General features: G+C 58.7%; 1 protein-coding gene across 1 annotated transcript in view; it reads right to left on the bottom strand.

The window, feature by feature from the left end:
- Positions 1 to 618: 618 nt before the first annotated feature.
- The window catches only part of LOC128588776 (A disintegrin and metalloproteinase with thrombospondin motifs 7-like), a 36,639-nt gene continuing 22,769 nt past the window's right edge, over positions 619 to 14,488 (bottom strand). Inside the window, 12 exon segments of the mRNA XM_053595588.1 lie at positions 619 to 1,063; positions 3,163 to 3,325; positions 4,538 to 4,690; positions 5,386 to 6,741; positions 7,049 to 7,262; positions 7,719 to 7,845; positions 9,823 to 9,964; positions 10,243 to 10,438; positions 10,440 to 10,476; positions 11,649 to 11,769; positions 13,145 to 13,278; positions 13,522 to 13,691. Coding sequence (XP_053451563.1) covers positions 906 to 1,063; positions 3,163 to 3,325; positions 4,538 to 4,690; positions 5,386 to 6,741; positions 7,049 to 7,262; positions 7,719 to 7,845; positions 9,823 to 9,964; positions 10,243 to 10,438; positions 10,440 to 10,476; positions 11,649 to 11,769; positions 13,145 to 13,278; positions 13,522 to 13,691 — 2,971 coding nt within the window. The 3' untranslated portion in view covers positions 619 to 905.

Here is a 14,488-nt window from a genome sequence, read left to right on the forward strand (position 1 = left end):
CTTCGGAGTCTGGCCTCATGGGACTAGCTTTTATGGGCAGCATAGGGCTGTGGGTGGGCAGGTACCAGATGGCTGGACCACAGGTCAGTGTGGCAAGAGCCTGGTACTGGGGATTGACAGTGTGGAAAGGACCACCCTGAGTCAGCTGTGACCAGCCCCAGCTGAGCATGGAGATGAGGAAAAGGATACATGGGGCCCCAGAAGGGCACTGGCCAGCCTGCTTCTTACTCTCCACCCTCATGCAGAGGCATTAACACAGCACAGGGCAGGCAGGTACCCACGAGGCCTCAGGCCCCATCACTCTGGGGAGCAGTTCCCATGGGTGACATGATGGGCCTTGGTACTTGGCGGATACATGTGGTTCAGTTTCTGGAAAATACAGGCTTCCGAGGACCTCAGAGTGGGAGGCCCTGGGCAGGACTGGGGAGCCTAGGCGAGAGGCACCAAGCAAATCAGGGGTGTGGTAGGAGCACTGGCCAAGCTGTACACCCTGTCTCCATGGTCCAGCCCTCTGCAGACAGGCCTTCCCTTGGAAAGCCACCCACCCTGGCTTCTGAGCCCTTCCATGTCCACATTAGGCACCCTCCGTCCCCTCATGGGTCAGGTCCCCTGCTAACCTACCCTGAGGGCAGCAGCCTTTTGGGGGGGGTGTGGGGGAGGCAGCTTCTAACTTGAGATTCCCCAAACCCACGATGGAGCCAAGCTGTCCTTTGGAATGGTAGACGCTTATTTATGTAAAATAATAATAAATGTTACACAACTGTCAGAATAAAAAAATACCTTTTCTGAGGGGGACAGGAGGAGATTAGCACCATTAGGGCACAGGGGCCCATGGTGGGCACTGAAGTCTGTGCGTCAAACAGTTGGTCTGTGGGTCCTGGTGCTGGTTCAGGCTGGGGTTCGGGTCAGCGGCGGGCAACCCGCTGCTGGCCCCGGGAGGGGGCACTGTGTCCGGGCAGGGGGCACGTGTGACAGCACTGGGTGCGGACGGTGGGCAGCTGGCAGCGGCCCAGGAGGCGCAGGGTCTCACAGAACCCGAAGGACAGACGGTCACACTCACAACCTGCGAGGGAGGCAGGAGCAGGTGGGACAGGGATGCACGGCCCTAGAGTCTGGCTCCCCACAACCTCACAGAGGCCTCAACAGCCCCTCAAGGGCAGAGGGCCCTCCGTTCCTGGAGGGGCTCTTCTAAACCAGGAATTGCAAACCTGTCCCACCTCTCTTAGGCCTCTGGGCTCATGTTTCTGGAGAAAAGGCCCTGAGATATCCCACCACCACCACCCCAGCCACCTCACATGCCCATGAGAAGAGAAGAAGCCAGCCCAGACAGTGCAGAGTAGGTCTCAACCCTGGCCATCTAAGCCATCAGCAGGGACTGGGACTGAGCCAGGTCTGCTGGGATGGAGGGAGGCTGCAGGCCACTTGGCAGGGATAGAGGCCTGGCTGGGCCCTCCTGCCCCATGTCTATTTGGGGAAAAGGCTTGCTGCCAGCCTCCTGGCTTTGTTCCCAATGATGATGCTGCTGCTGCTGACAGCCCCCAGCTGCTGCCCAGGCCATGCTCACTCCAGCAGACCTCCTGGGGCAGGGAACAGGAGGGCAATAGCCAGCCCTGAGCCTACACATCCCCTGGGCCCTGCAGAGGGCACGAGGGAGCAGCAGGCTCCTCAGCCCCGCCTGGCGGCAGCTCCCAAATACATAGCTGCAAACCTGCCTCCCAGTGACACGGGCCACCTGGGACAAGCCACTTCACCTCTTAGGCCTCAGCTCCCTCCTGTTGATAATCCCATCTCCCAGGGCAGACAGATGCTGTGTCAGCTGCCCTGCCATGGTGACCATACATCCTGGAGTTTCCAGGCTTTGTGCATGTCCTGCCACAGACCATCTAAACACTCTGGGAATTCTAGGGCCTCAGGGTCCAAGATCCCTCTCCGGATGCCCCTCCACCATTCACCAGTGGCAGAAATCCTGTCACCGTGGACAGTTCATAGTGCTGTCCAAACTCCTTACATGCCCTCCCTGTAGCCCAGCCCAGGACCTCTTGGCCAGGCCCGTCCTTTGTTCTAGGCCTGGGGGCCCTCAGTTCCTGTGCTGAGCCTCACCGCCTGTGTCAACCACTTTGGATCTATAACTACCTAAGCCCTAGCCTTGAAGGCAAGAACAGTAGGCCCAGCACTAGGGCACGGTGGGGGCATTTCCACCAGGCCTTGAGGTAACGGGATGGGAGGCAGGGGTACAAGGTGCAGCAGTGGCCACTCTGGGCCTGAGCCAGTGCTGCAGGAGAGAACACTTGCAAGGGCCAGGGGATGGGCAGGCAGGTGGGCAGGGGACGGATAGCCCCTAGAGACAGGCTCTTCACAAACAGTGCTGAGCCTCTGGGTGCCCTAGACTGGAAGATGCCAATAGTGCGATGGGGGACAGTGGTGACTGTGAGGGGGGTACCCATGCAACACTGGGTTCTACATAGACAGACCTTGATTCTGCAGTGATGGGGGTTACAGGAGGCAATGAGGGCGCAAAAGGAAATGGAGCCCAAGGCCACAGCGGTTGTGTGACCCAAGGCCAGCCCAGGTGTGATCCAGGGCCATGCAGTTTCCTGCAAACAGCACTGCTGGGGTGGCCGGGCCAGACGAAGTGTGTGTGTATAGGGGGTGTCCAGAGACACCTCCAGCTCAGGCCTTTCTGCCAGGAGGTCCCAGCTGGCCCGGAAGCCACCGGCAGCTGGGAGCTAGCAAGACCCTGGGAGGGGCCCCTTCCTGCAGCTCCACTGTTCACCTCCAACCATCCTCCTCTGGCCAGGAATGGACAGGTCAGAGCTGGGGATGGGGTCTTAGCCAGGCCCAGCCCTCACACAGCCTTGGGGCCATCTCTAGTTTCACTATGGGGACACTAAGACCCAGAGGGAAAGAAAGCTTACACAAGGTCACACAACCACCAGGGGCCAAGGCCTGTCCTTATGCTCCCAAAAGGCTAAAGACAGCTGCCTGCAGGACACCCAGGTAGCTGAATTTCCCTCTGCTGACTCCTGGCACAGCCCCAGCTTCTGCACGGTGTCCTATGCCTTATATTGCAACATGGGCCAGCAAGTGCCATTGGGGTGATGGTGTCTCCCCACTTCCCCGTGTCCTTCCCAACCCACCATAACCCTGGGAGGGGGCACTCACGTGGAGGCTCAACCAGCTCACGGTCCTCGGTGCCACATGGCCGGGAGCTCTCAGGCCAGACCTCCTGGCCACACTGGTCACTGTCTTCCTCAGGCAGCCCTGTCTGGGTGTTGACACACTTGACCAGGTGCCGCTGGATGCCACCGCCACAGAGGGCTGAGCACTGCACAGAGTGGGCAAAGGAGTGAGTGTCCCACATGTCCCCCACCATGGGGAATCAGGCATCCTCAGGGGCAGTGCCACTCCTCTAAGAAGCTGTCCTTGAGCCCTGTTCCTGACTGGCCTCCCAGCCCCAGCTCTCTGCCTCCATGGAAGGCCCAGTCCTGCTCCCAGGGCCCACTGGTCACTGCCACCCCCTTTACTGCACAGTCTGCTCCTGCAGAGGGGTAGACATAGGGACAAGGGCAGCCCTCAGGGTCAAGCTCCTCACACAGGACATGCCTGATGAATCTGGGCAGGGGCCCTAGATGGAACCTGGATGCACCAGTGGGCAGAGACTTGGGTGGGACCCCTTGTGCCCAAGGGACACAGGGGAGGTGGTAGAAATTTTTTATTCTTTTCAACTAGGGTCTGATATTTTTAAAAAGCCTTAAAAGTAAGTTTAATCTGCCAGTGTTTTGCCAAGCCTTTACTTCACTGTGTTACTTTATTAATCCTTGCAACCCTCCCATCCCATTCTACAGATGAGAAAACAGTGGCCTGGCAAGGCCAAGCAACCTGCCCAGGGTCACTCTTGGGCCTGGGTCAGGGCCAGACCTGTGATTCTTGATCCGCTCAGCAATAAACAGGCCTGGCAGGAAGGTCCTGCCCACCTGAAGCCCCTTTGCCAGTTCACCATTCCTGCCTCAGGAAGAGATGTACCAGCTGAGGCAGGGCTGGGCCCGACAGCGCCGGTGGGCAGGTGGCTTGGCAGGCCCTGGCTGGCAGTGGAAGGGCCGCAGTGGCCGGAGGTCCCGTGTGTCCACACACTGTACATCCCGCACTGAGGATCCTCCACCACAGCTGCGGGAGCACTGTAGACCAAGGGACACATGTGACACACCCTGTGTGCATGCCACACACACCACAGCCAATCCCCCTCCCCCACCCAGGAGAATCCCTGAAAAGCCCCAGGGAGAGGCTGGCTCAGGCAACAGGTGGGATAGGACAAAAGGAAAAGACAAGCAAAGGACAGCTGGTGAAAGAAGTCTAGAGGAGGCCGAAAAATGCAGAGAAACACACCAGGCCAAACAAAGATGAAACAGTTCCCAAGAGATTAGGAATCAAATACGATCTGGTGCAAAGTCGTCCCCTGCCACGGAGAACACAGGTCACAGGGACGTAGGGCTCCACCCTGCCCAGGGCTGCCCGCCTAGCTCCATCCTCACACACCCACCTTACTCCAGTTGCCTGGGTGCCAGGCGGCACCGGGCCGCAGGTGGCAACGGCGGGCAGGCTGGGGCCGGCCAGCGGGAATGCAGTCCTCCTCCCGGCCTGAGCTACAGCGCAGAGGCCTCCAGGCAGCGCCCAGGACGCAGGTGGTAGAGCACTGCAGGGTGCAAAGGCTGTGAGGGCCACGTCCCCTCCAGGCCTTCCTCACCAGCCAAGCCAGGGCCCTTTTTTAGGACCTTTGTTCCTTATCTGTGAATTGGACTCTTCCACCCACCTCCCAAGGACACCGTGAGAATAAAAAACGAAATCCTCCCAGCAACTAAGTGTCCCTAGGGACCCTGTAGCACCAGCTATCCTGATTGCTCCCCACATGTGGTAGGCAAGGAAGTCTGGGTTGTAGTCCCAGACACCAAACTGCTGGGTAACCCAGAGGCACAACCAGCCCTAGTGGCCTCAGCCTGCCCCACCCAGCTCCAAACAGAAGGGGCTGAGTTTTCCCACAGAGACAATCTGGGGACTCCCTGTCTGACCCTCATGTGTGCCTGCCACTACCTTCCCAAAAGCCCCTGTATCGCCCCTCCCCACTACTCAGAAGGGTAACTGAGGCCTGATGGGCAGATTGGCCCCAGGGGCCTCTGGAGGGCAGAATAGTGAGCTGGACAGTGTTCTTCCCACCTCACCGGGCCTCCACCCACCACGGGCGGCCAGTTCCCTGCCCCCCCAGGAGACAGAATGGCCAGGGCCTGTGTCTTGCTCTGCTCATTTTCAGATGAGGAGGTTGGACTGTTGGAAGTCTAGCACAAACACACAGCCCTCCTGACCTATGCCACTTCCCTGGCTCCAGTTTCCTACTTGCCAGCTGGCATTCCTGGCAGCTACCAGGTCCATGGGAGACCCCTCCTCGGCCAGGCTGGGGTCCAGAGGCTGGGCCTCAGGGGCTCTGCTGCTGTCGGTGATACTGTTCTGATCTAGTGTGGACAGTAGCCCAGAGCTCAGGGTTGCCTCAGGGCTGGGGGACTCAGCCTAGCACAAAGGTCCTGGGCTCAGGGCAGTCAACCAGGGCATGTGCCCTGTGCCAGTCAGGGTTGTCCCAAGGAAGGTCCCCGGTGTTGCCAGAGTCTGTAGGTTCCATAAGCCCAGTCCTGAGGGTGAAGAAGTGGGAGTCCCCAGCCCCAGGGGGCTGTCCCCACTCTTAATCTCTGGTAGACCAGCTGTGGAAGGAAGGAGGTGAAGAGCCACAGTGGGCCACAGCTCATTGTCCACAGGCCCCGGAACACCCTCCAGAGCTGGCTTCCAGGCCACAGTGCCCCCTGTCCACAGCTCTGGCACATCAGGTCTAGGAGAGGAGGGCGTGGGTCCAATGGTAGGCAAAGGGGGCAGCATGGGGCTGGGTCTCGGGGGCAGGAGGGGTACTCTATGGCCCACGGGTTCCTCATCATCCTTGGAAACCTCATTGGTCCTGTCCTGCCATGGAGGGGGCAGCTGGCTCTGGCTGTCCTCCTCTAGTAGGAGCTCATCTTGGCCCCCAGGGGCAGCAGGTGTAGGCATGCCAAGGACTGAAGCAGGAGGCCAGGGCAAGCTGGGGAGCCCAAGGCCCGGGGCCCCCATAGGGGTGCCTTCCTCAGGCAAGAAATTGGCCAAGGGGATCTCAGGGGTCTGCTCCAAGGGTGGGGGCAGAGTGGGGCTGGCTTGCCTGGGCCAAGGGCTAGGGGACTGAGATCCCAGCACTCCTTCCTCCCCAGCCACAGGAGGCTCTGTAGCAGGCATGGGGGTGCCCACAAGGGGCCCTGATGTCCTATGCCCTGTTCCCACTGGGACTATATGGGGCTCCTCGAAGGGATCATAGGACAGATCCTCATGGAAGTTAATGAAATTGTAATCATAGTAGAAGTAATCGACAAACACAGGCCCTGGCAGGTCCAGGTCGTCCTCCTTGATGGCATTGCCCATGCTGGCTGGCTCAGGGGATGAGCGAGGCACAGGGCGTGGGGCCAGGTGGCGTGGGATGAAGTCGACCTCACTGAAGAGCTCATGGCTGGAAGAGCCGCTGCCTGAGCCTTCAGAGCCCAGCATGTCCGGAGGCTGAGGGCAGGGTGGCAGAGGGCAGGTGGCTTCGCTTGCTGGCTGAGCCTCATCACAGGGGACGCCGGTGTCATTGGTGCAGAGGACACTTTGGTGCTGAGTGCCCACCCCGCATGTCACTGAGCACTGCAAAGGAGGCCAGGGTGAGGGGCTTAGGCCAGCAGGGGCCTGCTAGGGGACACTAGGGCAAGGCAGGGTAGTCTGTCCACTGCCCCGTGGCAGAGGCTTCAGCCAGCTCTCTCTGGCTCTTCCCAGCTCAAGACCATGGCTTGTGGCCATGACTTGCCTAGAGCTTCCTGATCCTGGAGGCTTCAGGGTCAGGGGCTGGGTCCTAAGGAACCAGGCAGTAATGACGGCACAAAAGCTGTCTGCCTGCCTGTAGCCCAAGACCAGGTCAGAGCCAGGTGCTGGACTCTCCCACCCTAGCACTCACCTGAGACCAGTTCCCTATGGCCCAGGTGGCTGGACAGGGCACATGGCGGTTGCAAGGGGTTTCGGCGGGGGGCCGGGAAAGGTGTTCACAGGCCAGTGGCTCCAGGGCGCTCTATTCATCCAGCCCCACGCTGCGGATGCAGAGCACAGTCCGGTGGGAGAGGCCCCTAGGCCCACAGGAGCTGGAGCATAGCTGCCACTCACCTGCCCACCACCTGGCAAGGGGCACACGGGTGACATCAGACAGGTGACACTGATAGGCCCACAGCAAGGGCCAGGCCAGGACCACAGGTACTCAGGGTGTAGGCAGAGCCTGGACTCGGTCTGGCGTATGGCTCTTCAGAGCCCCAGGCCCAGGTCAATGGCCTGCCCCCGAAGCCTGGTGAAATGGCACACAGCCTCCTCCATTCTACTACCCTTACCCCAGGGGAGGTGGTCAAGACCTGAGACCAATGTCCACATCCAGGGACCCAAAGAGTAGTGACCAGAGGTATCCAGTCTGGTGCTGGCTATACAGGGGCATTCCAGGTCCTAGATGGGGCAGGGGGCAGCCAGCCCTGGGGGTTTAGCCTGGAGAAGAGGCCAGAAGCCTGGCTGCCACAGGTGCCCATGGCAAGCTCAGGATGCCTGGGAGTCAGGGGCCTGGTGGGGCCTGTGCTTGGGGGTGTCACCTGGCAGGGCAGGGTTCCTCACTGCACTTCCGCTGGTGGTCATCTGGCCGGCCCAGGGGGTCACAGTACTCCTCATCCACGGGCCCCACCTGCCGCTCTGTGCAATACACACTCTGCCTCTGCACACCTGGGAGACATAGGCGTGCAGAGCTGGGACCTGGGCACCCACTGTCCAAGCTGCACTGTATCCAAAGACACCCTCTGCCCAGAACCCTCCCAGAACAGGGCCTCACTGCATATGCCAGGATGAAAGCAGGGCCCTTCCTCCTCCTTACTTCCCTCCCAGGGCTCACCCCTAACCCACCCCTGGCAGGTGGCAGGGTGTGAAGGTTTAATGGGGTGGGTGCCCAGCCCCACCTCTTCCTAGCTGAGAGGCCTTGGGCAGTAAGCATGGCCTCTCTGAACCTTAGTATACTCATCTGTGAAATGGGAGCAACAATAACACCTGCCTCAAAACTGTGGTGTGATCATGCCCGTGCAGGCTCAGCCTATGCCTGGCACATCCTACAAGCTCAGGTTACAGGAGCATGCAAACCCACCCATGGCATCAAGGCCGCTCTATTGTCTACACCCCTCCCGATGCACTCAGAAAAAGTCTGGAGAAAAACCTCAACACCCAGCTGGCCATGCCTCTGCAGCCCTGAAGCCCTGTAGCCCCCCAGTTTTGTGACTGTTCCTGGCCTTCACAGCCTTTTCCAGGGCCCGCCCTAGGTCTTTGCAGACCCTTCACCTGGGATAATCACTTCCATATTGCCCATTGAAGCCCAGTGGCAGGACCACCACTAGCAGGATCTGTCTTCACTCTGCCCCCTGCTCAGGGAGCCCTCCCTGAGCTCCCAGCCCCACATCCACGTCCCTCCTTCCTCCTGCTCAGGGAGCCCTCCCTGAGCTCCCAGCCCCACATCCACGCCCCTCCTTCCTCACCAGCAGGAGGACTCTGACTTTGCCCTGGGCAGTAAGGGGACCTACTGATGCCATGCCCCACTGCAGCTCCTTTGCAACTACAGGGTCTGGGACACAGTCCCAGCGCGGGAGAGAAAGGCCTGAGTCCCTTTCCGGGGACCCCTTCTCTTCTTCTTGCTCCTGTCTGGAGCATCACAAGAGGCAGGGGGAGGACAGCCCAGCAGCAGGGAAGGATGATGTGGTGATGAGCTGAGTGTGAGGGTTAGGTCCCTAAAGGCACCACCAGTCCCGCCAGTGTGGACTGAACACGCTGGCATGCACTTCCTGAGACAAACAGCCCTCATCTGCTCCAGCACTGGGCAGGTTTTAGAACTTACCTCTAAACACATTCCTAATTGGTCTACATTCAAAGCTACCAATTTGCTGAAAGAGAAGCCCTCTAACTTCTGGTGCATCAAAGGTAGTTGTTGGTTTTGACCTCTGTAAATTTAAAGACAGAGAGGAAGACCACAAAGAGGGGGAGAGAGCAGGAATGAGCGGAGACCCAAGGACAGAGCAGGAGACACAGGTACACAGCGACCTGTGTGTGTCAGGGGAAGAGATCAGGGGCAGTGGGAGACTGGGGTCATGAGGGAATATTGTCAGATGGGGGAAGACCAAGGGTCTGGGGAGACTGAGGGCACTATGGGGAGGGAGTAGGACCGTTGGTATACTTTTCTCAAATGGTCAAGGACTAAGTCAGTGTGGGAGGGTCACGGGGGTGAATCTGTAGTTGGGTGGGGACAGCCTTGCCACTGTTCTTCCTCTTGCTCCCTGCAAGCCTCCCCGGGGCAACGGGAGGTGCCTCAGGTTCTAGGCCTCCGGAGGGCAGGGACAGCCTCAACTATGGCTTGGGGGGATGGGTCAAGTGTCCGATGTGGAGCAGAAGTACAGGCATGAGACCAGTCACCAGTGAGTGGGGAGCGCAGAGGGGGAGGACACCAGCAGCTGAGCCCTCACCACATGCCCACACTGTACCTCTTCCTATCTACCCTCCCTGTGGACCTATGAGCTGGGACCATCGCTAGCCCCATTTTACAGATGGGGAACTGAGGCTCAGGGAAGCAAAGTTCCAAACCCATGATGGCCTGACAGATAAGCAGCGTCCCTGCCCGAAGACAAAGCCCTTGCTGGCAGCAGCTATGCCTGCCCCTCTTCTCACCTGTGCCACAAGTGACCGTGCACTTAGTCCAGGGCCCGTAGTACCAGGAGAACTCTGGCGGTGTGGCCTCGCCATGGCCATGGACTTCCCTGTGGATGGTGTACTCATAGCGCACCCCGGGGTTGCTCTCCTGGAACAACAGCTGGGGCGGAAGGCAGGGACCCCATGAGTGCTGGGCAGCCTCACCATCGGCCCTCCCAGTCCTGCCACCTAGGCTGAGCACCCTAAGGGACCTGATCCCAGACAACCCTGGCAACTGGGGCTACACACAGGGCTGCTTAGAGATGAGGAAGCCAGGCCAGAGGTTCCAGCAGTAGGGCTGCCCCAGGGCTCACCCCTCCAGGGTCACACCCTGCCCCAAGGGGCTGGGTCTAGGGACTGCACCTCTGCTCCCTCCACTTGGGCCTCAGGAGCAAGTACCTGGATCCAGACAGCTTCGTTGGTGGGTCCCGGGGACGTGAGGTTCTCCCAGTTGCCCATGCGTGAGTAAGTGAAGGTGGTCCCTGCCACCTGGTAGTCCCCATTCCACTGGATAGTCCAGCCACCATTGAGGAAGTACTTATCTGGGTCCTCACTCTGCAGCGCTAGGAAATTGGCAGCCTCGGCTACCTCCACAACGCGCGCCAGCTGGGATCAGCCCTATGTCCACATACCCTGTGGCCAAGGGTAATGCACAGGTTGTGCCCAAGGCCAGAGGGTTGGCTGCCTCCCCCCTCCTTTGCCTCTCTCTCCACCTGCCACCTGCTGATGCCACTGATTCCACTATTTGAGCTCCCCTAAAACATAGATGCTCAAATCTATCTTAGGTCACCAAAAGCTCACAAAGGTCCCCAAATCCTGCCTCTATGGCTCATACCCCACCACCCCTCTCCTGGGGACCTAAACTAGTCTTATTGTCATAGGCTGGGTTCATCTCCAAACTCTGGGCCAGTAGAACCTTAATAAAGGTTCTGGGCCTCAGGACATGCTCCGCATCCCTGCACTGCTGCTTTTGTCCCTTCGTGGAACGCCCCTTGGGCATCTGATACCACACTAAGCTCTTTAGGTGTGTTAGCTCATGTGTAATAACCCACAGTACAGGTATCCTGTTAGCCCCATTTTACAGATGAGCAAACAGGCACAGAGACATCCTGCTGGGATATGATGCAGCCTCCACACTGCACTGTTATATCCAGGATGAAATCTACGTTTGTTGGCTTGGCAGTCAAGGCCTCCCTTGCAGCACCCAGACAGGGCACATGTTTTCTGATCTCCAGGCTTTGGCACAAGCTCTTTCCTAGGTTGGAATGCCCCTCCCGACCTCGTCTGAGCCCTTTATGATTCAGCTCAACCTCCACCTCATATAGGAAGTCTTCCCTGACTCAGCGCTCTCACAGCCCTCTGGGCCTACCTCCACTGCCTTTGTCACACTAATGGGCTATCATCCTGCCAGGCTGCAAAGTCTTCACCATTGTGTCCCCACCACCCAGCACACAGTCTGGGGCAATGTCTGCAAAACAGGCCTGAGCCCAGGGAGTAGAGCTGGAGGGTTTCTGAAGAGTCACAAGAAGAGAACAACCCCCTAGGGGCAAGGAGTCAGGGAAACACAAGCCTGGCTGGCTCTGCCTGGGGCCCTTAAGACAGCAGGACACCCCATGAGAACAAGTCTCTGCACCTGGGCCAGGGAACCCCTGACTCCTATAAGAATCCAGACCATGCAAGGAGGCTTCCCTTTGCCATCTCTAGCCCTAGTGGGGCCACAGGGCCAAAGGTTGGGGCTTGGGAGAGGCAGGGAAGGGCCACCCAGTTAAGAGAACACCCATCCCCTGCAGTGGTCCCCCTCATACCTAGGCCCTCAGCTTCCTCAAAGGTCCTGCTCACGGTGTGACAGGTAGAGCCGTTGCCATGGCACACACCACAGCGGTCCTCCATGGCGCCCGAGTCAATCTCAAAGTCACAGCCCACATTCTGCAACACACAGGGAGGGAGGCCCTTGTGCTGGACTGAAGCCAGCCTCAGGGGACTGCCCCAGCCTCAGGGGCCTGCCAGGGGCAAGGGGAACCTCCACCTTCTCTTAACTGGGTGGAGCCCTCACCCTGACCTGGGCCCTGCCCTGCCACAGCTGTGTCCTCTGACCCTCAGTTTCCTCAGATGTGACCAAGATCAATCCGTCCCTTAAAAGCGTGTCATGACACTTGTACTAGACTGTTTATTGAAGCTCAATTTACAATCGCCAAAATGTGGAAACAGCCTAAATGCCCACCAACCCAGGAATGGATTAACAAGCTGTGGTATATGTATACCATGGAATACTATTCAGCCATTAAAAAAAATGGAGACTTTACATCCTTCGTATTAACCTGCATGGAAGTGGAAGACATTATTCTTAGTAAAGCATCACAAGAATGGAGAAGCATGAATCTTATGTACTCAATTCTGATATGAGGACAATTAATGACAATTAAGGTTATGGTGGGGGAGGAAAAGCAGAGAGAGGGAAGGAGGGAGGGGGCGGGGCCTTGGTGCGTGCCACACCTTCTGTGGGCAAGACATGATTGCAAGAGGGACTTTAACAAATGCAATCAGTATAACCTGGCTTATTGTACCCTCGATGAATCCCCAACAATAAAAAAAAAAGCGTGTCATGAGCAACATGAGACAAGAAATGGGGAAATTTTTACAGAAGGCTGTGGGTGGGTGGGGAGTGGGCACACCATTGGCTCCTGAGCAGAAACAGGATTCAATGTCCAAAGCACTGGGTGTGAGACTCAGGAGCTGGTGCTCCTCTGAGCAGAGGCCTCACACCCCTGTGGCTTATAGAGCAAGAAAGGGGCAAGTAGGTGGCTGGGGATGTGAGCAAGGAGCAGTGGCCACCACTGTCACTAAAAATAAGAATAGGAATTGTTACCAAATGCTGAGCACTTCTCTGTGGCTCAGGGCCCTGCCTGTCACCTGGACTACCTCACTTCACCCCTTTCTGTCCCCCAAAAAACTGCTGCCCAGGGTCAGCCAGCCCAGCAAAAGGTTGAGCCTCTGCCTATTTCCTGGTGTCCTGGTGGGGCTGTGCCAGCACAGGCTTACAGGGAAAAGCTGGAGGCAATGGCGGGGGTGAGGTGGGAAGGCAACGTTGCAGAGGCAGAAGCGGGGGGCAAGGGTGTGAGGCCCGACTGGGCGGGTCTCCAATGCCAGCTTTGCCTTAGATGTCGCGGTGAGGATAGGGTTGGCTGGAAAGCCCAGTGGTACAGCCTGGGGAGGGTAGCCAGAGGGGGACCAGAAGGGACCAGAGGAGAACAAGCAGACCTGGGGCAGTGGTGCTGGGAGCCCTCTTCCCACCCAGGCGCACCTTGCAGATGCCATTGATGCAGAGGTCCCGACTGGCCTGGCCCTGGTAGCAGGGTGTGCCATCAACCACGGCATCCCTCAGCTTCTCAGCAAAGTACTCGTTCAAGGGCCGGCAGTGTAGCTCGCAGGGGTTCACTGTGGGCCAAGTGAGGAGCCATGAGGGACAGCCAGGGCAGGAGTTGTGGAGCCACCTGAAGACCTTCCATGACACACCTCAACCAGAGGCTCCCGAGCCGGGCTGCAGTCTGGCTGGGCTGGTGGCTCTCTACAAGGCTAAAGCCCCGGCAAACAGTGGGAACAGCCCAGGGCCAGGCAACTGGGCCTCCCGCCTACACCAGCCCTCTGAACCTCAGTGTCCCTGTGGGCAGCAGGACTCACCGTCACTGACCACAGGCACCCATGTGTGCAGCTGGCCCTTGTAGAGCATGGCGTCAAACTGGCTGCACTGCATGTGGCAGAAGGATGGGCGGCCAGGGGGGCAGGCTTGCAGGTTGCAGAGGCGGAAGCGTTTCCGCTCACCCACGCAGTATTTGCCCTTGTTCTTGGGCCTGTGGGGGGAGCCAGGTGGGGGCCCAGTGAGTGCACAGTGGGTGCCTCCCACGTGGCCAGACCAGGAGTGAGCAGCTCCCTTCTGCATCCCTCACACCCAGAGGCCTCTGCTGCCTGTCCCTGCTCAGTCCTTGCTCATGCTGCCCACCCTCTGCCCCCCACCTGCTGTGTGACCATGGGCAAGCATTCAGCCACCCTCTGGGCCTCAGTTTCCTCATCTATAAAATGCAGCTGGGACTGCCTGGGCAGAGGGCTGCTGAGACCTGAGACAAGCAGTGGACATGACCGGCACCGGCTGAGGGGGCTTCTCTGTGTCTCCAGCCAGAAGATCCAGTGTCCCAAAGACCCCTGGAGTCCTCACACTCGCTGCTGGTGGCAGCACTCCAGCTGGGTCAAAAGGAGTCCCCCAGCCAGCCAAGAGGTCTGCCAGAGCATGGTACCTGAGCTCTCTGTCCCCCTAGGCCAGGGCAGCTGGCCCAACCCAGGTCCACACCTGGAGGCCAGCAGGCAGGGACGGGAAAGCCACTGTCTTTGCCAAGCACCAGGCCCCAGGTGGGCTGGTTCTGAACCATGTGCCTGCCCAAAGCAGCCTAGTGAAGAGGAGCTCAGCCAAAGGGGCTGGCAGCCCTCTGACACATGACACTGCTGGCCACTCACTGCATCTTCATAGCAAACCTTTCATATGGGGAAACTGAGGCCCAGAGAAGTGAAGTCACTTACCTCAGGCCACACAGCCACCTATCAGTGCTATCCAATCTCATCCTGGACCCATGGTGGCAACTCTGATGCCACTAAG

Source organism: Nycticebus coucang, chromosome 6 (genome assembly GCF_027406575.1).
Source record: "Nycticebus coucang isolate mNycCou1 chromosome 6, mNycCou1.pri, whole genome shotgun sequence".
Taxonomy (NCBI): Eukaryota; Metazoa; Chordata; class Mammalia; order Primates; family Lorisidae; genus Nycticebus; species Nycticebus coucang.